Raw genomic sequence first — 26,502 nt, 5'->3', positions numbered from 1 at the left:
CACAGCCCGCCTATTAAATTCGTTTGCCTCAATGTTGAGGTCTGGGAAGAAATTGGAGAGGCGGGGGTCAAAAAGGAAGACGTGGCAACCGACGACGAGACAGGGTCTTCTTCGACTCTAAGTGCTAGCTCAACTCGCGCTTTGTCGGCACTCAGAAGGCTGCCGGCTCGCGTTAACATGGATAATAGGAATGCGGATGCTGGAGAATCCGAGATGACAAAGTGTGAAGCTGGATGAACATGCCAGGCCAAGCAGCATCTCAAGAGCACAAAATCTGACGTTTCGGGAAGGGTCTAGGCCCGAAACGACACCTTTTGTGCTCCTAAAATGCGGCTTGGCCTGCCGTGTTCATCCAGCTTCACACTTTATCTCGCGTTAACATGGAAACCGGCCACCATTTTGAAGGCCCACGGGTGAGGTCAGGGCGCATGCGGCACTGTCGTCTCGTTCTGGGGACAGTCGGTGGGCGGGGCTTCGCGGTCTGTTGTTGCAACTTTGCAAAGGAAGCCATTCAGCCCATCATCCCATTCATGGCTTTTGCACATCTCCACTCATCACTTTTACCCCCAAGAAAGTAAACCAGCTTGAAACTTTAAATTGTAATTAAGACTAATAAATGTACATCTTGTGTACTTAAATGGAGGCATTCTGGCGAAGTTTGCTGATGATATGAAGATAGGTGGACAGGCAGGTAGTACTGAGGAGGTGGGGAGGCTGCAGAAAGATTTAGACAGTTTAGGAGAGTGGTCCAGGACATGGGTGATGAAATTCAATGTGAGGTTTTGCACTTTGGAAAAAAGAATACAGCCATGGACTATTTTCTAAATGGTGAGAAAATTTGTAAAGCAGAAGTACAAAGGGGTCTGGGAGTGTTGGTCCAGGATTCTCTAAAGGTTAACTTGCAGGTAGAGTCTGTGATTAAGACAGTGAATGTAATGTTGTTTATCTCAAGAAGGTTGGAATATAAAAGCAGCGATGTGCTCCTGAGACTTTATAAAGCTCTAGTTAGGCCCCATTTCGAATACTGTGTCCAATTTTGGGCCCCACACCTCAGGAAGGACATACTGGTGCTAGAGTGTATCCACTGGAGATTCACGCAGATGATCCCTGGAAGGGTAGGTTTAACATACGATGAATGGCTGAGGATCCTGGGATTGTATTCATTAGAGTTTAGAAGGTTGAGGGGAGATCTAATAGAAACTTACAAGATAATGTATGGCTTAGAAAGGATGGATGCTGGGAAGTTGTTTCTGTTAGGTGGGGAGACTCAGACCCATGGGCACAGCCTTAGAATTAGAGGGGATAAATTTAAAACGGAAATGAGGAGACATTTCTTCATCCAGAGAGTGGTGGGCCTGTGGAATTCATTGCCACGGAACGCAGTGGAGACCGGGATGTTAAATGTCTTCAAGGCAGAGATTGATAAATTCTTGATCTCACAAGGAATCAAGGGCTACGGGGAGAGTGCAGGGAAGTGGAGTTGAAATGCCCATCAGCCATGATTAAATGGCAGAGTGGTCTCGATGGGCCAAATGGCCTTACTCCATCATTTTCTTTTTTTTTAAACCGTACTCTTAAAGCTCCACTTGTGAAGAAGATCAAGTGTGGTCAACATCGCCTCTTGTTTCCTTGCATAATGATGCTTAAAATGTGATTTTATTTTCACTTTGTTCAGTTGCCTTTCTGTTGAAAATTTCCAGTTGCAAACCGTTTCCCACCACCACCCCCTCCCTGCCCTGGGAACAGGAGTAGGCCGTTCAGCCCCTCAAGCCTGTTCCACCATTCAATAAGATCATGGCTGATCTGTCGCCGAACCCCATATATTCCTTAATACCTTTGCTTAACAAGAAAAATGTATCTCAGATTTACAATTAACAATGAATCAAGCATCTACTGCCATTTGTGTAAGAGACTTCCACACCTCCATCACAAGTCATGTATAGAAGTGCTTCCTAACAACTCTCCTGACTGGTTTGGTCCTAATTCATAGACTCTTCTCCTTCACTCTGGAATCCCCTACTAGTGGAAATAGTTTATCATGTCAACCCAGTCTTTTCCTGTTAATATCTTGACAATATCAATCAGATCACTACTTAACCTTCCAAGTTCTAGAGAAAACTGTGTATAACCTCTCCTCGTAACTTAACCCCATGAAGTTCAGTTGTCATTTTTGTAAACCTACATTGTACTCCCTCCAAAGCCTCAGGTGCGGTGCTCAGATCTGCTCTGTCCTCCATGTGGGGTCTAACCAGGGTTTTGTACAACTACAACATGACTTATGCATCCTCATATCCTGGCCTTCTAGATAGAAAGGCTAGCATTCTATTAGCCTTCTGGATTATTTTATGTACTGTTTGTGACATTTTAAATATCTCTGTAACTTTATGCTGTCATCTACACTGTTAATAATACTAATGCCTAACTTCGTATCACCAGGAAAATTTGGATATATGATTTTCGGTGCTATTATCCAAGTCATTAGATGGCTCAGTTATTATTACTGCTGTCCCACAGTATCACGGACCCAGTTTTGATTCATGCCTTGGGTGACTGTCTGTGTCGAGTTTGAAAATTCTCTCGGCGTCTGCAAGAGTTTCCACCGGGTGCTCCAGTTCCCTTGCACAGTCCAAAGATGTGCAGGTTAGGTGGATTGGTCATTGTCTCAGTGTCCAGGAATGTGCAGGCTAGGTGGATTAATCATAGAATCCCTACAGTGTGGAAAACAGGCCATTCAGCCGGACTAGTTCACTCCACCCCTCCGAACAGCATCCAGCCAGACTCATTCCCCTACCCCTGATTTCCATATGTCTCATCCGCCTAACCTAAACGTCCCTGGGCACTATGTGCAATCTAGCATGGCCAATCCACCTACCCTTAACATCTTTGGACTGTGGGAGGAAACTGGAACACCCGGAGGAAACCCACGCAGACACTGGGAGAATTTGCAAACTCTATGCGGACAGAACACGAGGTTGGAATCGAACCTGGGTGGTGGTGATGTCATGGGAGGCTTTTGGATGGTCAGTGTGGACTCAATGGGCCAAATGGCCTGCTTCCACTCTGGAGGGATTCTACGATTCTAATGTGAAAAATTGAGGCACTAACACTGATCCCTGTATTTTTCCCTGAAATAGGACAATACAGCACAGGAGCAGGCCCTTTGGCCCTCCAAGCCTGTGCCACCACGTTTTGCCTTTCACCATTAAAACTGCCTTCACTTACAGGATCTGTATCCCTCTGTTCACTTCCTGTTCATGTATTTGTCCAAGTGTTTCTTGAACGCTGCTATTATGTCTGCTTCTGCTGTCTCCTCTGACAGCACGTTCCAGGCACTCACCACCCTTTGTGTGAAAAACTTGCTTTGTACATCTGTTTTAAACATCTCTCCCCCCGGCAAGCTGCACCCTGAACCTGTGTCCCCTAGTAATTGACCCGTCTGCCCTGGGAAAAAGTCTCACACTTCCCATTGGATCCACACCATTCACAATCTTATAACTTCTGTCAGGTTGCCCCCTCAACCTCCTGCGTTCCATTCTATCTGACTTCATACCTAAAATCCCCCGTAGCAGGCAACATCATGGTAAACCTTTTCTGTACCCTCTCCAAAGCATCCACATCCTTTTAGTACTGTGGGCGTGACAGAACTGCATGTAATATTCCAAGTGTGGCCTAACTTCTGTAAGGCTGCAGCATAACTTGTCAGTCCTTATACTCAATGCCCCTTCCAATGAAGGCAAGCGTGCCATACATCTTTTTTTAATATCTACCTGCACTGCCACCTTCAGTGATCTGTGGACCTGCACACCCAGATCCTTCTGCCTATCAATACTCCTAAGGGTTCAGCCATTCACTGTATAATTCTCACCTGTACTGGAATTTCCAAAGTGCAATACTTCATGTTTTTCTGGATTAAACTCCATCTGCCATTTCTCTGCCCATGCCTCCAACTGATCCATATCCTCCTGTATCCTCTGACAGTCCTCCTCACTATCTGCAACTCCACCAATCTTTATATCGTCCACAAACTTACTAATTCGACCAGCTATGTTTTCCTCTAAATCATTTATGTAGACTGTGGACAGCACAGGCCCCAGCACTGATCCCTGTGGAACACTACTAGTCACAGCCTTCCATTCTGAAAAGCATCCTTCCACCGCTACACTCTGTCTCCTATGACAAAGGAAGTCCTGTATCCATCATGCCAACTCACCCCAATAACATGTGACTTCACCTTTTGTACCAGTCTGCCATGTGGGACCATGTCAAAGGCATTACTGAAGTCCATGTCAACACATCATCTTCGTCACCTCTTCAAAAAATTCAGTCGAGTTAAGGAGGCACGATCTCCCTGGTACAAAACCATGCTGTCTATTGCTAATAAGTCCATTTGCTTCTAAATGCATATGGATCTTGCCCCTGAGAATCTTTTCCAACAATTTCCCTACCACCAACGTGAAGCTTACAGGCCTGTAATTTCGTGGATTATCTCTGCTATCCTTCTTAAACAATGGGACACCTTTGGCTATTCTCCAGTCCTCTGGGATCTCACCTGTAGCCAAAGAAAATACAAAAATGTCTGTCAATGCTCCAGCAATTTGTTTTCTTCCCTCGTCCAATATTGTGGGATAGATCCCATCAGGACCATGAACCTATGTACCTTAATACTTCTGAAGGCACATAACACCTCTTCGTTTTTAACAGAACTTGGCCTTAGATACTTGACACTCCCTTACCTGAGATCATCCTCCACCAGTTCTCCCTCTCTGATGAATACTGATTTCTGGTTGAGTAGCAGCGCGAGCGGGAGCTTGGAGCAGGGGCCTGTCAGGAAGCCGGTGAGTCACGGTTTTTGAATCTTTAAAAAGCTTACCTCGTGAATACGCGGAGGGACGCTGAGCAGGAGCCGACACGGGACTGATGAGTGAGTGAGGTAATATATTTGTGTGGTTGCGTTACCTGAAACACTACCCGGGTATTGTCTCCCACCCATCCTCCTCCTCGAATCAAAAAAAAAGGTTCTGTGTGCCTGATTGGTAAGGTAACAAGTTTATTGTTTATTCTTTATTTTTGAAGTCTTGGGAATTTAGAATAACGGGAACTGGAGCTGGAGCTGGATGAACTTCGGATCATTCGGGAGGCAGAGTGGGTTATTGAGAGGAGTTACAGGGAGGTAGTCACTCCTCAAGTAAAGGAAAAAGGCAGATGGGTTACGGTCAGGGGACAGAAAGGGAACCGGCAGGCAGTGCAGGGATCCCCTGTGGCCATTCCCCTCAACAATAAGTATACAGTTTTGAATACTGTTCGGGGGGGGACTTACCAGGGGAAAGCAGTGGGGCACAGAGTCTGTCCCTGCTGCTCAGAAGGGAAGGGGGAACAGGAGCAGAGCATTAGCCATTAGGGACTCCATAGTTAGGGGGACAGATAGGAGGTTGTGTGGGGACGAGAACGACTCACGGTTAGTGTGTTGCCTCCCAGGTGCCAGGGTTCGTGAAGTCTCTGATCGTGTTTTTGGGATCCTTAAGGGGGAGGGGGAGCAGCCCCAAGTCTTGGTCCACATTGGCACCAACGACATAGGTAGGAAGAGAGATGGGGATTTAAGGCAGAAATTCATTGAGCTAGGATGGAAGCTGAGAGCTAGGACGAACAGAGCTGTTGTCTCTGGTTTGTTGCCCGTGCCACGTGCTAGTGAGGCGAGGAATAGGGAGAGGGAGGAGTTGAACACGTGGCTAGAGGGATGGTGCAGGAGGGAGGGTTTTGGATTCTTGGATAATTGGGGCTCTTTCTGGGGTAGGTGGGACCTCTACAAGCAAGATGGTCTTCAACTGAACCAGAGGGGTACCGATATCCTGGGGGGGGGCTGGAATTTGCTAAGGCTATTTGGGTGGGTTTAAACTAATTCAGCAGGGGTTGGGCATCAAAATTGTAGTTCGACTATAGAAAAGGTTGAGAGTAGGGTGGTCCGAAATAAAGTTTCAGGGAAGCAAGATGGCACCGGCAAGCAAGAAGTTGGTTTGAAGTGGGTCTACTTCAATGCCAGGAGCGTCCAGAATAAGGTGGGTGAACTTGCAGCATGGGTTAGTACCTGGGACTTCGATGTTGTGGCCATTTCGGAGACATGGATAGAGCAGGGACAGGAATGGTTGTTGCAGATTCCGGGATTTAGATGTTTCAGTAAGAACAGAGAAGATGGTAAAAGGGGTGGAGGTCTTGGTCATGGACAGTATTACAGTTGCAGAAAGGATGTTTGGGGACTCGTCAACTGAGGTAGTATGGGCTGAGACTAGAAACAGGAAAGGAGAGGTCACCCTGTTGGGAGTTTTCTATAGGCCTCCGAATAGTTCCAGCCACGTAGAGGAAAGGATAGCAAAGATGTGTCTCGATAGGAGTGAGAGAGACAGGGTAGTTGTCATGGCGGGCTTCAACTTTCCAAATATTAACTGGGAACACTATAGTTCGAGTACTATAGATGGGTCAGTTTTGTCCAGTGTGTACAGGAGGGCTTCCTGACACAGTATGTAGATAGGCCAACAAGGGCCGAAGCCACATTAGATTTGGTACTGGGTAATGAGCCCGGCCAGGAGTTAGATTTGAAAGTAGGTGAGCACTTTGGTGATAGTGATCACAATTCTGTTATGTTTACTTTAGTGATGGAAAGGGATAGGTGTATACCACTGGGCAAGAGTTATAGCTGGGGGGAAAGGCAATTACGATGAGATTAGGCAAGATTTAGGGAGCATAGGATGGGGAAGGAAACTGCAGCAGATGGGCACATTAGAAATGTGGAGCTTATTCAAGGAAAAGCTCCTGTGTGTCGTAGATAAGTATGTACCTGTTAGGCAGGGAGGAAGCTGTAGAGTGCGGGAGCCGTGGTTTACTAAGGAGGTGGAATCTCTGGTCCAGAGGAAGAAGAAGGCTTATGTTAGGATGAGATGTGAAGGCTGAGTCAGGGCATTTCAGGGCTACGAGGTAGCCAGGAAAGACCTAAAGAGAGAGCTGAGAAGAGCTAGGAGGAGACATGAGAAGTTGTTGGCGGATAGGATGAGGGTAAACCCTAAGGCTTTCTATAGGTATTTAAGGAATAAAAGAATGACGAAAGTAAGATTAGGCCCAATCAAGGATAGTCATGGTAAGTTGTGTGTGGAGTCAGATGAGATAGGGGACGCGCTAAATGAATATCTTTCAACAGTATTCACTCTAGAAAATGACAATGTTGTCAAGGACAATAATGAGATACAGGCTACTAGACTAGGTGGGATTGAGGTTCACAAGGAAGAGGTATTAGAAATCCTTCAGAGGGTGAAGATTGATATGTCCCTTGGGCCGGATGGGATTTATCCTCGGATCCTCTGGGAAGCCAGGGAGGAGATTGCCGAGCCTTTGGCATTGATCTTTAACTCGTCATTGTCTACAGGAATAGTGCCAGATGACTGGAGGATGGCAAATGTGGTTCCCGTGTTCAAGAAGGGGAGTAGAGACAACCCTGGTAATTATGGACCAGTGAGCCTTACCTCAGTTGGTGGTAAAGTGTTGGAAAAGGTTATAAGAGATAGGATTTGTAATCATCTAGAAAAGAATAAATTTATTAGGGATAGTCAGCATGGTTTTGTGAAGGGAAGGTCGTGCCTCACAAACCTTTTTGAGTTCTTTGAGAAGGTGACCATCTTTGAGAAGTAGATGAGAGTAAACCGGTTGATGTGGTGTATATGGATTTCAGCAAGGCGTTCGATAAGGTTCCCCACAATAGGCTATTATACAAAATGCGGAGGAATGGAATTGTGGGAGATATAGCAGTTTGGATTGGAAATTGGCTTGCTGAAAGAAGACAGAGGGTGGTAGTGATGGGAAATGTTCATCCTGGAGACCAGTTACTAGTGGCGTACCGTAAGGGTCGGTGTTGGGTCCACTGCTGTTTGTCATTTTTATAAATGACCTGGATGAGGGCGTAGAAGGATGGGTTAGTAAATTTGCAGACGACACTAAGGTCGGTGGAGTTGTGGATAGTGACGAAGGATGCTGTAGGTTGCAGCGAGACATAGATAAGCTGCAGAGCTGGGCTGAGAGGTGGCAAATGGAGTTTAATGCAGACGTGTGAGGTGATGCCCTTTGGTAGGAGTAACCAGAAGGCAAAGTCCAGGGCTAATGGTAAGATTCTTAGTAGTGTAGATGAGCAGAGAGATCTCGGTGTCCATGTACACAGATCCTTGAAAGTTGCCACCCAGGTTGACAGGGCTGTTAAGAAGGCATACAGTGTTTTAGCTTTTATTAATAGAGGGATTGAGTTCTGGAACCAAGAGGTTATGGTGAAGCTGTACAGAACTCTGGTGTGGCCGCACTTGGAGTATTGTGTACAGTTCTGGTCACCCCATTATAAGAAGGATGTGGAAGCTTTGGAAAGGGTGCAGAGGAGATTTACTAGGATGTTGCCTTGTATGGAGGGAAGGTCTTACGAGGAAAGGCTGAGGGACTTGAGGCTGTTTTCGTAAGAGAGAAGAAGGTTAAGAGGTGACTTAATTGAAACATATAAAATAATCAGAGGGTTAGATAGGGTGGCTAGGGAGACCCTTTTTCCGAGGATGGTGACAGCGAGCACGAGTGGGCATAGCTTTAAATTGAGTGGCTAAAGATATAGGACAGATGTCAGAGGTAGTTTCTTTAATCAGAGAGTAGTAAAGGAATGGAACGCTTTGCCTGCAACGGTAGTAGATTCACCAACTTTAGGTACATTTAAGTCGTCATTGGATAAGCATATGGACGTACATGGAATAGTGTAGGTTAGATGGGCTTGAGATCGGTATGACAGGTCGGCACAACATCGAGGGCCGAAGGGCCTGTACTGTGCTGTTATGTTCTATGTTCTAAAGTGTTTATTTAAGACTTCATCTACCTCTTCTGGCTCCACATGTAAATTTCCTCCTTTGTCCTTGAGTGAGCTAACCCTTTCCATAAGTTACTCTCTTGCTTTTTATAGATGTGTAAAATGCTTTGAGATTAATGGCTGCAGAGGCCTGTGGAGGCCAAGTTATTTGACGGCATTTAGGACAGAGGTAGATCTATTCTTGATTCATAAGGGGATTCAAGGGTTCTGGTGAGAAGACGGGAGAATGGGGTTGAGAAACTTCAGTCATGATTGAATGGTGGAGCAGACTCGATGGGCCAAATGGCCCATTTCTGCTCCTATATCTTGTGGTCTTAGTAGACTTGCCTTTTTATTCCAGGTTTTTACTGAATTCAAATCTCACTATCTGCCATGGTCCATTTACACACAATGTTAAAATAAAACAGAACTGTGGATTCTGAAGATCCAATGCAAAAAAAATGCAAATTGCTAGAGGCATTCAGTGGGTCTGGCACCATCTATCAAGAGAAAGCAGAGTTTTGAGATGTTAACTCTGCTTTCTCTCTACAGATGCCGCCAGACCTGCTGAATTTCTCCAGCAACTTCTGATTTGTCCACAGGACAAATAGCCTGGGCTACATAATTACTTGTCCAATGATGTTCTTACCACACATCCAAAGGTAACAGTGCTGAGCTGATCCTGAACACACAGAACATAGCAATGCTTGACTGTGCCAAGTTTACACTGAACGTAAATACACTGAACGTCAGCAGTCCACATACGTGTCAGTGTTCATTTTGACTGACACTATTTCGTGGGAAAAGTTCACTGCTAACTGGACCAGCTCAAGGTTATTGGGACCATGTCCCTACTTGCTTTTGAACTTGCTTGGCCATTTCAGAGGGCAATTTGGCATCACTCAGGTGGCTGAAGGTCTAGTGTCCCATGTAGGCCACATCAATTAAGGATGACAGATTTCATGAAAGGACAGTCAACTGCGATTATAACTTTCTATTCCAGATTTAGACTGAATTCCAATTTCACCATTGTGAGATTCGAACCCAGAACAGTCATACAGCAGGACAGCATGGAAACAGATCCTTTGATCTAACTTATCCATGCAGACCAGATATCCCAAATTAACCTAGTCCCATTTACCAGAACTTGGCCCATATCCCTCTAAACCCTTCCTACTCATGTACCCATCCAGATGCCTTTTAAATGTTGTACTTGTACCAGCCTCTGCCACTTCCTGTGGCAGCTCATTCCATACACATACCACCCTCTGCACAAAAATGTTGCCCCTCAGGGACCTTTCAAATCTTTTCCTGCTCACTTTAAACCTATACCCTCTAGTTTCAGACTCCCCTGTGGTAGGAAAAAGTATTGTCTATTTACCCTATCCATGCCTGCCATGATTTTATAAACTTTGATAAGGTCACCCCTCAGCCTCCAATGCTCCAGGGAAAATAGCCCCAGCCTATTCAGCCTCCGTCTCAAACCCTCCAACCCTGGCAACATCCTTATAAATCTTTTCGGAACCACCCTTTCAAGTTTCACAACATCCTACCTATAGCAGGATATTCTAGTTACTCGACCATTACGTCACGACCTCCCGTCGCAAGATGGTCACAGCAGATGTTTGGCTGATTGTAATCATTGCTGGCATTCCCGGAGCAACCCTACTCCCTGGTTTTACCTCTTGGCTCCTGCAATTGTTCCTTCTTCAGGTAATTATCCAATTCTCTTGGGAAAAGCCACAGCTGAATCAGTCTCCAGCACCCTCCCTGCTATATATCTCACACCAGTCCACTCACTGCATAAAAGCGGCTATTTCTGACATTGCTTTCTTTAGCCAATCACCTTTAAGTATTGTCCTCTCCTTGGTTTTGCTTTCTCCAAGGATAACCCTAGCAGCTTCTCCAATCCACCCACGAGCCTGAAGTTCCTCATCCCTGAAATCACATAATTCGTTTTCTGGACCCAGTGGGCCAAGGAATGGCAGATGGCGTGTAATTTAGACAAATGTGAGGTGTTACATTTTCATAAGGCAACTCAAGGCAGGACTTATACGGGTAATGGCAGGGCTTTGGGGAGTGTTGCTGAACAAAGGGACCCAGGGTTTGTAGAAACACAAACATGGAAAAATAGGTGCAGGAGTAGGCCATCGGCTCTTCGAGCCTGCACCAGCTATTCAATACGATGATGGCTGATCATGAAATCTCAGTATCCACTCCTGCTTTCTCTCTGTATCCCTTTGTCTCTTTAGCCGCAAGGGCCATGTCCAGCTCCACCTTCAATATATATAACGGACTAGCCCCAACAGCTTTCTGGGGGAGAGAATTCCATAGGTTCACAACTGTCTGACTAAAGAAACTCTTCCACATCTCAGTCCTGAATTACTTACCCCTTTATTCTTAGACTGTAACCCCTAGTTCTGGACTTCCCCAGCTTCAGAACGTTTCCTCCCGCACCCAGCCTGTCCAGTCCCATCAGGATTTTACAAGTATCTGAAATTCCCCCCTTAATTCTTCTAAATTCCAGCGAATACAAGCCCAATCAATCCTTATATGACAGTCCTACCATCCTGGAAATCTGTTTGGTGAACTTTTGCTGGAATCCCTCAACAGCAAGAATGCCATTCGTCAGACTAGGTCACCAAGACTGCACACGATATTCAAGGTGTAACCTCACAGCTCTCAAGGCCCTGTATAACAGCAGCAAGACCTCCTTACTCCGATACTCAAATCCTCTCATTATGAAGGTCAGCATGCCATTAGCTTTCCTCAGTGCCTGTTGCATCTGCATGCCAACCCTCAGAGACTGTTCCACCATGATTCCCAGGTCTCGTTGCGCCTCACCCTTTCCTCAACTGCCACCATTCAGATAATAATCTGCCTTCCTGTTTTCGTGGATAGCTTCATTTGCCATGCATCTAGCCACTCAGCCAGCCTGTACAAGTCGCCAATCAGCCTCTTAGTACCCTCCTCACAGCCCACACTGCCACCCGCTCACTGTCATCTGCACATTTGGCGACTGTGTATTCAATTCCTTCGTCCAAATCATTACCAATATAGAGTGAACAGCTGAAATTCCAGCACTGAACCCTGCAGTACTCCACTCATCACTGCCTGCTGCTCAGAAATGGACCTGTTTATTCCAACTCCCTGCTTCCTGTCTGCCTACCATTTCCCTATCCATATCAATACATTACCTCTCATACCATGAGCTTTACTTTTCCTCACTGATCTCATGTGGAATCTTGTCAAAAGCCTTTTGGAAGTCCAAATACACAACTTCTACTGATTCACTCGTGTCCACTCTACTGGTCACATCCTCAACAAATTCAAGAAGGTTTGTCAAGCATGATTTCCCTTTAGTGAATCTATGTTGACTTGATGACAATTCTGTCACTGCTTTCCAAATGCTCAGTTATTACATCCTTAGTGATTGACTCCAGTGTTTTCCCCACCATCGATGTCAGGTCAACCTGCCTATAGTCCCACACTTCCTCTCTTCCCTCCTCCTTTTTTAAAACAGTGGGGTTACATTAGCTTCCCCCTAGTCCATTGAAACTCTTCGAGATCCACAGTATGCTGAAAATAATCACCAATACATCCACTATTTCCAGGGCCAGTTCCTTAAATACACTGGGATGCAGAGCATCAGGATCTGGGGACTTATCAGGGTTTTAATCCCATCAATTTCCCCAATACCATTTCCTCACTAATAAGGATTTCCTTCAGTTCCTCCTGTGTGCTTGACCCCCCCCCGTTCCCTCGCATTTTCTGAAAGTTATTTGTGTCCTCCTTAGTGAAGACCGATCCAAAGTATTTGTTCAACTGGTCAGCCGTCTCTTTGTTGGCCATTATGAATTCACCTGATTCTAAGTGCAAGGGACCCACATCTGTCTTCACCAGTCTTTTTCTCTTCACATATCTATAGAAGCTTTTGCAGCCAGTTTTTATGTTTTCCACAAGCTTACTTTGATATTCTATTTTCCCTTTCCAAATTAAACCATTTGTCCTCCTCTGTTGAATTTCAAATTTCACCCAGTCCTCAGGATTGCTGCTTTTTCTGGCCAATTTATGTGCCTCCTCTTTTGGCTTTAACACTAACCCCAAGTTCCCTTGTTTTCCGCGGTTCAGCCACCATCCCTGTTTTACTTTTATGCTAGATAAGGATGTACAGTTGTTGAAGTTCATCCATGAGTTTTTTAAATGTCTGCCATTCCCTATCCACCGTCAACCCTTTAAGTATCCTTGGCCAGCTTATTCTAGTCAATGCATGCCTCCAACCGTCAAATTTATCTTTCTTTAAGTTTTCTGCCCAAATTTCAGATTTAACTGTGTCACTCTCCCTCTTAGTGAAGAATTCTACCATATCATGGTCACTCTTCCCCGAAAGATCTCAAACCACAAGGTTGTTAATTAATCCTCTCTCATTACACAGTGCCCACTCTAGGATGGCCTGCTCTCTATTTTATTGTCAACATATTGGTTGAGGAAGCCATCCCTCATACATTCCAGGACATTCTCCTCCATTGCATTGCTACCAGTTTGGTTAGTCCAATTATTGTGTCGATTGAAGTCACCTATAATATCTGCTGTGCCCTTACTGCATGCATCTCTAATTTCCTGTTTGATACAGTCCCCAACATCACAACTACTGTTTTAATGGTCTGTACACAATTCCCACAAAAGTCTTTTTCCCTTTGGTGTTCCACAGCTCCACCCATACTGATTCCACATCATCCACACTAATGTCCTCCCCTACTATTGTGTTAGTCTCCTCCTTAACCAGCAACACGACCCCACCTCCCTTTCCTTTCTGTCTATCTTTCCCAAAAATTGAATTACCGTTGAGGTTGAGTTCCCATCCTTGGTCACTCTGGATCTAGGTCTCCATGATGCCAATTACATCACATCCATTAATAACTATCTACACAGTTGATTCATCCATCTTATTATGAATACGCCTTGCATTGAGACACAGAGCCTTCAGGCACATTTCTTTTTTTGACATTTATTGCCCTTTTAGAATTGTTGTGAAATGTGGCCCTTTTTTATTTTTGTCTATGCTTCTTTGCCTTCCACCTTCACTTTTCCCCTTACTGTCCTTTGTTTCTGTCCCTACTTTCCTTCCCTCCAACTTCCTGCGTTAGTTCCCATCCCCCTGCCATGTTCGTTTAAACCCTCTGTGACAGCTTCAGCAAACGCTGTCCCCAGAACATTGGTTCCAGTCCTGGCCAGATGCAGACTGTCCGGTTTGTACTGGCCCCACCTTCCCCAGAACTGCTTACAAGCTCCCAGAAATTTGAATCCCTCCCTCTTACACCACCCTTCAAGTCACGTACTCATCTTAGCTATCCCGCCATTCCAACTCTCTGAGTAGCACGTGGCACTAGTAGCAATCCCAAGGTTACTATTTTTGAAGTGATACTTTCAAGTTTAACTCCTAACTGCCTGAAATCAGCTTGCAGAACCTCATCACTCTTTTTTTACCTGTATTGTTGAGGCCTACAAGCATCACAACAGCTGGTTGTTCAGCCTCCCCCTCCAGAATGTCCTGCAGTCCCTCTGAGACATCCTCGACCCTTGCACCAGGCAGGCAACATAACATCCTGGACTCACGTTTGCAGCCACAGAATTCCTATCTATTACTGTTACAGTTGAATCCACTCTCCCTATCACTCTGACACTATTTTTCCACCCTCCTGGACAGCACAGCCAGACACAGTACCACAAACAAGGTTGCTGCTACCTTCCCCAGGTGAGCCATCTCCTCCTACACTATCCAAAACGGTTTGTGTGTTTTGGAGGGAGGTGATCACAGGGGACGCCAGCACTACTGTCCTGCTCTTCCGCTGTCTGTTGGCCACCCATTCCCTACCTTCCTCAGTAATTTTTATCTGAGTTGTGGCTAACTTATGGAACGTGCTATCCATGATTCCCTCAGCCTCGCAGACACTCCAAAAGCAAATCCTGTCATGGCTCCAGAGCTGTCAAGCAGTCAGAAGGAGCTGCAGCTGGGGACACTTCCTGCGCATGAATGAGTCCAGGACATCAGTACGTTCCCTTGAGTTCCCACATTGCATAGCAGGAGCAGCATGAGACGAGTCAGGGATCTCCTGCCACTACTTAACCCTCAAATTAACAACAGCGGCAAAGTGAAGAGAAGCTACTCACCAGTCACCAGCCACTCACTTAGCTGCTGCCTGTGGCTTCACGGTTAAACTTGCTTCTGCTTCTCCTTTACCCTCATGTCTTCAGGAGCTACAGTAGTTTGCTCCTCTTCCGACTGCCTTACCTCACTGCTGTTTGCCCTCCTCACCGGTATTCACTTAAGCCTTCACCGAAAACCTCCAGCAGCACTTCCACCCCAAAATGGCCAGTCCGCTAAAGCTTGCCTTTCTCTTATTCACTCCTGGGCAGTTGCTGGTGACTGAGACGACTCGTCCCAGAATCCTTCTCAGCAGCGCCCTCAGTTTGGGTGCATAGTTCCGTGAAAAATGCGTCATAGGTAGACAGGGTGGTCAAGAAGGTGTTCAGCCACTTAGCTTCATTGCTCAGAGCTTTGAGTACAGGAATTGGGACGTCATGTTGCAGTTGAACAAGATGTTGGTGAGGCCTCTTTTGGAATACTGCGCGCAGTGCTGGTCGCCCTGTTATAGGCAGGCTATTAAACTGGAAAGGCTTCAGAAAAGATTTACAAGGACGTTGCTGGGAATGGAGGGTTTGAGTTATAAGGAGAGGTTGGGACTTTATTCACTGGAACATAGGAAGTTGAGGAGTGACCTCACAGAGGTTTATAAAATCATGATGGATATTGATAAAGTGAATTGCGTGTGTTGTTTCCCGAGGGTGGGGGATTTCAAGACTAAGGGGGGCATAGTTTTAAGGTGAGAGAAGAAGGATTTATTATTCAATTGGAGCGGGTTCAGAGAAGATTTACAAGGATGTTTCCAGGGACTGAAGGGTTTGAGTTATAGGGAGTGGCTGAATAGGCTGGGGCTGTTTTGTCCCTGAAGCGTCAGAGGCTGAGGGGTGACCTTATAGAGGTTTATAAAATCATGAGGGGTATGGATACGGTGAATAGTCAAGGTCTTTTTCCTAGGGTGGACATGGGGAGAGGGAGTCCAAAACTGGAGGACATGAGGGGTATGTTTTAAAAAGTACCTGAGGGGTCATTTTTTCCACACAGAAGGTGGTGCATGAAAGGAAGGAACTGCCAGTGGAAGTGGCAGAGGGCGGGTACAAATTACAACATTTGGAAGGCATCTAGGTGAGTACATGAATAGGAAGGGCCAAGTGGGCCAAATGCTGACTTACTCGGATAGGACTGATTTAAGTACAGTCAACGTAGCTTTGCGCCTAGGAAATCATGTATCATTAACTTGATTGAGTTTTTTTTGAAGAAGTAATGAAGAGGATTGATGAAGGCAGAGCAGTGGACGTGATCTATGTGGATTTTCGTAAGGCATTCAACAAGGTTCCTCGTGGAAGACGGGTTAGCAAGGTTAGATCACACAGAATAGAAGGAGAACTAGCCATTTGGATACAGAACTGGCTCAAAGGTAGAAGACAATAGAGTGGAGAATTGCTTTTCAGACTGGAGGCCTCTGACCAGCGGTGTGCCACAAGGATTGGTGCAGGGTCCAGCGCTTTTCATCATATGTATAAATGATTTGGATGTGAAGACAAGAGGTGAAGTTTGTAAGTTTTCGGATCGCACCAAAAGTAGAGGTGTAGTGGACAACGAAGGTTACCTCCGAGTTCAACGGGATCTTGATTAGATGGGCCCATTGGCCGACAAGTAACAGATGGAGTTTAATTTCGATAAATGTGAAGTGCCACATTTTGGAAACGCAAATTAGGGCAGGCCTTATACACTTAATGATAAGGTCCTGGGGACTGTTGCTCAACAAAGAGACCTTCATGGTTCCTTGAAAGTGGAATCACATTTAGGTGGGTTACTGGGAAGGCTTTTGGTATGCTTGCCTTTATTGGTCAGTGCAGTGGGTACAGGATTTGGGAGGTCACATTGCAGCTCACCTTACCTATACCCCTCACGATCTTATAAACCTCTTCAAAGGTCACCCTCAACCTCCTACGACGAATGGTCTCTCCCAAGTGTGACTGTGTCGATGGATTTCTAGTGCAGATAGAGAATCCTGTCTCACAGTGCCCACCTTTCCAAGGTTTCTGCATGGTGCAGGCATCTCTGTCCCTTTCGAGGTTGGGCAGGTAGTTGAACATATTCACATAAGGAATGAGTGAATGCTTCCTCCCTATTTTTACTGGTGTGATATCTTTTCAGGCTGTGTAACAGAATAAAGCTCATTCCACAGACAGTCCATTGAAACACTCTCACTCAGGTCTCTGTGCATGTCTCTGCTTTTCCAGTCCCATTGTTAAATCATTGAATCTCTACAATGTGGAAGCATGCCATTTAGCCCATTGAATCACGCTGACCCTCCAAAGAGCATCTGATCCAGACATAGCCCCCTAACTTATCCCTGTAAGCCTGCATTTCCAATGACAAATCTACCTAGCCTGGACTTTACAGGCTATTTAACATGTCCAATCCACCTAGAATCGTAGAATCTCCAGTGTGGAAGCAGACCATTTGGCCTGTCGGGTCCACCCTGACCCTGCAAAGAGCATCCCACCCCCCACCCTCTCGTTGTAATCCTGCATTTCCCATGGCTAACCCTGCACATCCCTGGACACACTGGGCAATTTAGCATCCACCTAACCCTCACATCTTTGGACTGTGGGATGAAAGAGGAGCAGCTGAAGGAAAACCACTCAGATACAGGGAGAACATGCAAACTCCACACGGACAGTTGCCCAAGGTTGCAATTGTACCCGTGCCATGTTTAAAATTTTCCCCCTTGACAAACATTTCTCCTGTCACATTCAAAGACTGATGAATATCAGTTCCTGGTGATTCTTGTGACTGTTCTCAATGTGATGTTTGCTTTGAGTTTCCCATTTGTAAAATTGTCCCCTCAAACAACCCGTAAAGCTTGTTTATGATAGTCATTGCTGCAAGTACTGGATATAAATAAGTACTGATAGTTCTAATTTCTTTGTAGGGTGTCCCAACCTTTCACCTTTGCAGATACTGGCCCCCAGATTCCCGCCAATGAAGCAGAGAAATATAGAAAATAGTTTAAGGAGTAGTCCATTTAGCCCTTTGAACCTGCACCCCTATTCAATATGATCACAGCTGTTTGTGCAATCTCAGTATTCCATTCCCATCCTCTCCCCATACACCTTGATCCCTTTAACCACAAGGGCCATGTCGAGCTCCCTCTCGAATATATCCAATGAACTGGCCCCAGTAGCTTCCTGTGGGAGAGAATTCTACAGGTTCACAACTCTCTGAGTGAAGAAATTCTTCCACATCTCAGTCCTGAGCGGCTTACTCCTTAATCTTAGGCTATGACCCATAGTTATGGACTCGTCCAATATCAGGAACATTCTTCCTGCATCTAGATTGTCCAGCCCCATCAGGATTTTATACATTTCTGTGAGATACAACCCTGCCAAGTCTTCTGAATTCCAGTGAATATAAGGCTAGTTCATCCAGTCTTTCCTTGTACTGTTCTATTCTACTGTGCTCTGAAATCCCAAGCCTTCTTCACTGAGATCCTTCCTTGCACCCTCCTCGAGTCCCTATCTAGCTCTGAGCCCCCCTCTGGGTGTGTTTTCTTGCCTCTGTTTGGGGACCTGTTCATTCCCTTCTGAGTGAGGACATTGCCTGCCAGTTCTGATGCACATTTCGAAACCATAAAAATGGGTTGGTGTGCTCCCATTCTCCAACATCCATAAGACCATAAGACGTAGGAGTGGAAGTAAGGCCATTCGGCCCATCGAGTCCACTCCGCCATTTAAATCATGGCTGATGGGCATTTCAACTCCACTTCCCTGCACTCTCCCCGTAGCCCTTGATTCCTTGTATAAGACCATAAGACATAGGAGTGGAAGTAAGGCCATTCAGCCCATCATCTTTAGCTGTTTTAAGTACATGTCAAAGTCAACAGACTACAAGTCTTCACTTTCAAAAATCAATATTTGGTTTGAATTTGATTTGATTTATTACTGTCATGTGTACTGAGGTGGAGTGAAAAGTGTTGTCTTAGTGTTTTCCTGGCAGACCATACTGTAAAGTGCACCAGAGTAACAGAAACAGAATGCAGGGTACAGTCTTAATAGGAACTGCAGATGCTGGAGAATCCGAGATAACAAAGTGTAGAGCTGGATGAACACAGCACGCCAAGCAGCATCCAGCAGGGCTGGATTAAGGATTAAGCCACATTAGGTTATAGCGATGCCACCCGGAAACTGGAGGAGCTGCACCTCGTATTCCGCTATGAAAGCCTATAACCCAGTGAGGAGGTTTCCGCTAATGTGGTCTATTGTATCCACTGTTCACAATGGGGCCACCTCTACATTGGTAAGACCACCCCCTGGACGACATGTCCATCCTGGGCCTCCTCTCGTGTCACAGCGATGCCACTTGGAAACTGGAGGAGCTGCACCTCGTATTCCGCTATGAAAGCCTATAACCCAGTGGGGAACAGCAACTCATATTCCGCTTGGGAACCCTGCAGCGGCTGAACCCCGATTAGGGAGTAAGCCGCTCAGGACTGAGATGTGGAAGAATTTCTTCACTCAGAGTTGTGAACCTGTAGAATTCTCTCCCACAGGAAGCAACTGTGTTCATCCAGCTCTACACTTATGCAGGGTACAGTGTTGCAGCTACTGAGAATGTGGAGAGAGAGAGAGATAAACGTTTACATTAAAAGAGGCCCATTCAAAAGGTTGATGACAGTCAGAAGAAGCTGTTCTTCACTCTTGAAAGGTGGCTTAGTTCAAATCACAATTGAGAATCTTTTGCATTTTTTTTGCAGACAAGTCAAGTCTGCAGCTGGTTGAAAAATAGATATACCCCATCCTCATTGTAGTTCCTCACTGGGAGACTGCCTGAGGAAAGGACAACAACACTGAAACTTCACTAGATCTCAAACTGAGGCTCCGCCCTACTCCTGTCTGGGCGCTCTGAGTGGCTGGAGATAACACAGTGTGGAGTGGAGAAACACAGCAGGTCAGGCAGCTTCAGACTACATTAGTGGATATGCAGCTGAACAGCTGTCTGATGTGGAAGGCTTTTTTGGGATGGAAGTGAAGGGGGGGAGGTTTAGGGGCAGGTGTGGCACTTCTTGTGGTTGCAGGAAAAGGTGGGAGGACTAGTGGGGAATGTGGAACGGATGAGGAGTCATGGAGAGAGCAGTCCCTCCTGAAGGCAGATAAGTGTGGGGAGAGAAATATATCCTTCGTAGTGGGGTCAGATTGCAGGTGGTGGAAGTGGCAGAGAACGATGCATTGAATCCGGAGGTTAATCAGGTGATACGTGAGGACATTCTGTCTTTATTTTTATTGCGGGCAGGGGATGTGAGGGCTGAGGAGCAGGAAATGCAACAGACGCGGTCGAGGGCGTTTTCGACCACTGAAGGTGGGGGAAGTTGCAGTCCTTGAAATACAAGGACATCTGGGATGTTCAGGAGTGGAACACCTCATCTTGGGAGCAGATGTAGCGGAGGCAGAGGAATGGGGAGTAGGGGATCACATTCTTGCAGGAAGGTAGTTGAGAGGAGGTTTCCGCTAATGTGGTCTATTATATCCACTGTTCCCAATGGGGCCACCTCTACATTGGTGAGACCACCCCCTGGACGACATGTCCACCCTAGGCCTCCTCTCGTGTCACAGCGATGCCACCCGGAAACTGGAGGAGCTGCACCTCGTATTCCGCTATGAAAGCCTATAACCCAGTGGGGAACAGCAACTCATATTCCGCTTGGGAACCCTGCAGCCCAATGGTATCAATGTAGACTTCACCAGCTTCAAAATCTCCCCTACCCCCGCTGCATCCGAAAACCAGCCCAGCTCGTCCCCGCCTCCCCAAACCTGTTGTTCCTCTCACCCATCCCCCTCCTCCCACCTCAAGCTGCACCTCCATTTCCCACCTACTAACCTCATCCTGCCTCCTTGACCTGTCCGTCCTCCCCAGACTGACTTATCCCCTCCCTACCTCCCCACCTATACTCTCCTCTCCACCTATCTTCTTTACTCTCCATCTTCTATCCGCCTCCCCCTCTCTCCCTATTTATTTCAGAACTCTCTGCCCTCCCCCCCTCTCTGATGAAGGGTCTAGGCCCGAAACGTCAGCTTTTGTGCTCCTGAGATGCTGCTTGGCCTGCTGTGTTCATCCAGCTCCACACTTTGTTATCTGGGATTCTCCAGCATCTGCAGTTCCCATTATCTCTATTCCAGATGTGGACTTTACCAGCTTCAAAATCTCCTCACACCAACACCTCCCTCTCACCCCCGCCCCCTTGATCTGTCCGTCTTCTCTCCCACCTATCAGCTCCCCCCTCACTGACCAATCACCACCAAGTCCCACCCCCAGCTGTCTCTGAGTGGCTAGAGGTCTAGCCCCGCCCATCGGGCAGAGCCCAGATCCCCATTGGCAGAGAAAGCTGTCACTCACCGCTACTTCCGGTGGTCTCCATACATTTCGTCATTCGAATGGCATCGGGGTGTCAGACGCTGAGGAGGAACGCGGAAAATCTCTCGGCAAGTCGGAAGACATCCCTGGCAGGGCGTAGGGAAGAGATCCTTGAAGGTTAAACGATGAACGTGGCTGTTTGGTATGCTGCACGTATGTTTTCAGAAAGCGCTCCGCCTCACCATGGCAACCGGACCCCATTTTGCGGGCCGCTGCTTTGGGCGTGTCAGTCGGAGCGCGTTCGTCCTCTGCTTTTTCAAATGTTGAGAAAACTGCCCTGTTTGCTGTGTATGTGTGTGAGTGTCGATGATCTCTTAAGACCAAAAGCCGACTCTGAACAACCCGCCGACGGGAACCTGGAGTGAAATGGCTGCTGCGCATGCGCCCTGGGCTCAGCCTCGTGCCCGCCAAATGGCGGCCGGTTGCCACGGTGACGCTTCCCAGGCGCCCGAGGGGCGGGGCTTCCTGAGCACGTGGCTGAGCCAGGGGAGCATGCCGCTTGCAAAAACGGGAACAAGAGCCTGAGATGATGGGAACTGCAGATGCTGGAGATTCCAAGATAATAAAATGTGAGGCTGGACGAACACAGCAGGCCAAGCAGCATCTCAGGAGCACAAAAGCTGACGTTTTGGGCCTAGACCCTTCATCAGAGAGGGGGATGGGGGGAGGGAACTGGAATAAATAGGGAGAGAGGGGGAGGCGGACCGAAGATGGAGAGTAAAGAAGATAGGTGGAGAGAGTGTAGGTGGGGAGGTAGGGAGGGGATAGGTCAGTCCAGGGAAGATGGACTGGTCAAGGAGGTGGGATGAGGTTAGTAGGTAGCGGGGGGTGCGGCTTGGGGTGGGAGGAAGGGATGGGTGAGAGGAAGAACAGGTTAGGGAGGCAGAGACAGGTTGGACTGGTTTTGGGATGCAGTGGGTGGGGGGGAAGAGCTGGGCTGGTTGTGTGGTGCAGTGGGGGGAGGGGACGAACTGGGCTGGTTGAGGGATGCAGTCGGGGAGAGAGAGCCTGAGCTTCCTGAGTCCCCCTTCCCATTCAACACACTACCCTGTCCTCTGGCCAGCGTCTCTCCACCTCAGAGACAGCAAAGAGCTGCAGTCAGAGCCAACGTGGTGTTGGGACCTGGGGGAAACTCAGCGGGCCAGGCAGCATCAGAGGAGCCGGAAAGTAGACCGTCACCTTACCCCGCCCCCACCACTCCTCTCCCTGTCTATCCCTCTTTATTTCCCGGCTCCCTTTTCCACTCCCAACTTCCCATTTCCGAAGAAGAATCTCTGTCTCAGGCCTGCTGCCGTGTTGCAGCAGAGCTCAGCGCGAGGTGGAAGAAGAGCACCTCATTTTCCGCCCCCCCCCCGGACTTGGTATCAAGTTCAGGGCTTGAGACACCTTCTCCCATGTCCTTAACCAATCCCCTCCCCCACACGCCGCAGGCCTTGTTATCACATAGCCTGCCTGTAGACGCAACCACTTGTTTGCGACTAACAGCCCCCGTTAATAGCTATTCACCCTCCCAGCCAGATTGTCATCCACTCCTTTATCTCTCCAACTGCTCTTCTGTCTCTTTGGGCTCTATCCGTACCCCAATAACTTACTCACACCCCGCCCTATCTTGTTTTTCTTGCTGCCGTCACTTTTGAGGAAGAGTCACTACACCCAAAGTGTTAACTTCTTTGCGGCTGCCAGACCTGCCGAGCTTTACCAGCAATTTCTGCCTTTGTTTCTGATTTACAGCATCCGCAGCTCATTCGGTTTTCACATAGCCAAAATGTTGGCTCCTTCAAGGATGCTGATGTTAGGATGACCGTCCTCAGAGCTGATGAAGAGCAGCTATCTGCTGAACGGCGTTGCTCGTGATACTTCTCGAGCGTGTAGAATCTCCACAGTATTGAAGCAGGCCATTTGGTCCATCGGGGATCTCACTAGGGTTAGGGTTCCAAAGAGCATCCTGCCCCCACCTTCTACAGTCTCCCTGTAAAGCTGCATTTTCTATGGCTAACCCACCCACCCTGTACATCCCTGGATTCGATGGGGCAATTTAGCGCAGCCACCCTGCACATCTTTAGGCTGTGGGAGGAAAAAAGGGCACCCACAGGAAACCCAAGCAGAAACAGGGGAGAATAGGGTGGAATCAAGCCTGTGTCCCTGGCATTCTGTGGCAGGAGCTGAATATTTCATATTTTGAGGTGGCATCTATACGGGGTATGAGTATCAACCATATCAAAGAGTCGGGAGGTGACTGCCTAAACACAAGGATCTTAGGATCAATACATGTGTTGCAGTCATCAAAGACTCGTCCTTCAGCATCTAAAGGCACTGTTTGCAAATTGGACACAATATTGGTTCTCCACATCGATGGCAGCCTTAGATGAGGTGTGACTCTCCAGGTTCAGGAAATATTCCAGCTTTGGGAGGACTTCTCCACTGATCATAATTAAGAGATTGACCAGAAATTGCCCTAATTTGGTAAAGGTTGGGAAAAGACCCCCTTCTCCTTTCACAAAACCAAATGTAAGAGCCTGTTTCCGGGTTGGTTCTTCAACATGGTGGTGTAAAAAGAACATGTTATATGCATACCAGGAATTTATCTTCAACAGTGTTATTGCTGTTGTTGGTTGCCCTGTTTTATATGTTGATGAACGCCACCAATGATTACTGCAGTACCCTTATCGCAAGTATTTTTTCACTACTTGTTTCACAGCTCCACTCAGAAATTGATTCTGGTGGCTCAGTGGTTAGCACTGCTGCCTCACAGTGCCAGGGACATGGATTCGATTCCAACCCCAGGCGACTGTCTGTATGGAGTTTGCACATTCTCCCCATGGGTTTCCTCCAGGTGCTCCCACAGTCCAAAGATGTGTGGGCTAGGTGGATTGGCCATGCCAAATAACCCTGGAGTGGATAGAGGATGGGTCTCCGGTAGTATGCTGTGTGGGTCGGAGTGGATGTGTTGGGCTGAAGAGCCTGTTTCCACACTGTAGAGATTTTGTGATCTGATTAATGAATTTCCTGCACCTATATCCTTTCTCACTGTTGGGCTGATTTCATATTTTGTTAGCAATGTCACCCTACCTCCCTCTCCTTTTGGCTTGCCCTTCCTAAAGATTGAATACTCTTGGATGTTCAGTCTCCAAAATTGGTCACCTCACAATCATGTTCCCTCAGTCACAATCATATTGCACCCATTTACAACTATTTATGCTGTTAATTTGTCTACCTTATTGCTCTGTGCATTCATATAAGTATTGTGAGATATCTCTCTTGATATTTTTGCACATTACTTTCTACTCCAGCCCTATCTGTTGCCAGCTCTTGTTTCCCCTGCCTTCTGTTTCTGCTTTTCTATCTTCTATTTCCATTTTGTTTCCCCGCTCACATTCCTGCCCCCTTGCCCTCATTTGAAATGTCCACAGTATTAATGAGTTTGAATTAATGAGACTTCAGGCCTGTGAAGCTCAGAGTTCGTTGTTTAATTCTAACTCGCCTACACTACCTAGCTTGGAGAGCAAGTGTCACATTATCCAGTAATATAAAAGCAAAGCACCATGGATGCTGGAGAACTGAAATAAAAACAGAAAACGTTGGCATAAAAACAATAATTTTCCAGTCCTATTCAGTTCCAAGCAAGAGTCATATTGGACTTGATATATTAACTGTGTTTCTCTCCCCACAGGTGCCACCAGAGCTGTTGAGTTTCTCCAGCACTTTTTTAAAAAATAGTGTTAATAGTACTGTAGCTGACTGTACACTGCATCCGTGCATGTTGCCCACTAGAGCGCTCTGAAATACACTTGGTTCCTGGTGAATTAGTTCCGCACCATTTATAGACCATACAGCAACATCACACAAGTATAGTGTTCAAATATCCGTTCTGCATGTCACTGGAGCACAGGGAGACTATTTGAACTGTCTTCCATCTTTCAATTAGCTGACAACCGATCTGTGTTTAGACAGCATTTGGTCCCTCTGTAGCTTGTTCTGAGGCACTATGAGGATCTCAGGGTGAAACTGAAAGGCACATTCACAAAGGCAACAATCCCTGGATGACTACCCGAACTATGAACAAAATATTAAAATCAAAGAGTTGAGCATGTGGCTCGAAGGATGTAGGAAAGTTGTTGATTCATTGGGTACGGGCATGAGTGCTGGAGGCAGGGGGAGCTGTATTGTTGAGATGATCTTGAGCAGAATTGTCCTGCAACCATTATCACATAGGCTACAGAATGTAGTGTCCTTACTGCGTCCAATTTTGGGCCCCACACCTCAGGAAGGACATACTAGCCCTGGAGCGTGTCCAGCGGAGATTCACACGGATGATCCCTGGAATGGTAGGTTTAACATATGATGAACGGCTAAGGATCCTGGGATTGTACTCATTCGAGTTTAGAAGGTTGAGGGGAGATCTCATAGAAACTTACAGGATAATGTATGGCTTAGAAGGGGTGGACGCTAGGAACTTGTTTCTGTTAGGCAGGGAGACTAGGACCCGTGGGCACAGCCTTAGAATTAGAGGGGGTAAATTTAAAACTGAAATGAGACGACATTTCTTCAGCCAGAGAGTGCTGGGCCTGTGGAATTCATTGCCACGGAGTGCAGTGGAGGCCGGGATGTTGGATGCTTTCGGGGCAGAGATCGATAAATTCTTGATCTCCCAAGGAATCAAGGGCTATGGGGAGAGTGCAGGGAAGTGGAGTTGAAATGCCCATCAGCCATGATTTAAATGGTGGAGTGGACTCGATGGGCCGAATGGCCTTACTTCCACTCCTATGTCTTATGGAAAAGCTTTAACCTAAGTAGCTGTGAGGGTGGTGAATGGGGTATTCAGTAATGGGCAACATGCAAGTATGCAGTGCACAGTCAGCTACAGTACTATTAACACTTTTTTTAAAAAGTGCTGGAGAAACTCAACAGCTCTGGTGGCACCTGTGAGGAGAGAAACACAGAGCCCATCCCTGTTTAACATTATTTGAAATGTGTGATTAATTTGCTCGTGGTTGTTTCATTATTTCGGAGACTTGTCATGGACAGACTGCTTCTCACTTTGGATCTTGAGCATTCCCGTTTTGGGTTTGCTGTTTGTGTGATAATAGAG

At 46.8% G+C, this 26,502-nt stretch overlaps 1 protein-coding gene and 1 long non-coding RNA gene across 3 annotated transcripts in view; one reads left to right on the top strand and one right to left on the bottom strand.

The window, feature by feature from the left end:
* LOC125448884 (uncharacterized) overlaps window positions 1-26,502 on the bottom strand; it is a 128,838-nt gene that overhangs the window by 12,668 nt on the left and 89,668 nt on the right. Inside the window, exons 17-23 of the mRNA XM_059641828.1 lie at window positions 21,596-21,890; window positions 19,797-19,831; window positions 19,312-19,407; window positions 18,119-18,193; window positions 13,578-13,733; window positions 12,073-12,173; window positions 10,655-10,792 (exon numbers count right to left, since the gene is read on the bottom strand). Coding sequence (XP_059497811.1) covers window positions 10,655-10,792; window positions 12,073-12,173; window positions 13,578-13,733; window positions 18,119-18,193; window positions 19,312-19,407; window positions 19,797-19,831; window positions 21,596-21,890 — 896 coding nt within the window. The remainder of the gene's footprint in view (window positions 1-10,654; window positions 10,793-12,072; window positions 12,174-13,577; window positions 13,734-18,118; window positions 18,194-19,311; window positions 19,408-19,796; window positions 19,832-21,595; window positions 21,891-26,502) is intronic.
* LOC132206786 (uncharacterized) lies at window positions 9-19,484 on the top strand. 2 transcript variants are annotated; one of them, XR_009443157.1, is made up of 4 exons: window positions 9-413; window positions 4,702-4,835; window positions 16,041-16,121; window positions 16,258-19,484. It is a non-coding gene; the product is annotated as an uncharacterized LOC132206786 (long non-coding RNA). The 2 variants fall into 2 exon arrangements; XR_009443158.1 differs by having other exon boundaries at window positions 16,041-19,484.

This window comes from Stegostoma tigrinum, chromosome 43 (assembly GCF_030684315.1).
Source record: "Stegostoma tigrinum isolate sSteTig4 chromosome 43, sSteTig4.hap1, whole genome shotgun sequence".
Lineage (NCBI taxonomy): Eukaryota > Metazoa > Chordata > Chondrichthyes > Orectolobiformes > Stegostomatidae > Stegostoma > Stegostoma tigrinum.
The sequence above is the reverse complement of the archived record's forward strand: the minus strand, read 5'-3'. Positions and strand labels throughout refer to the sequence as shown.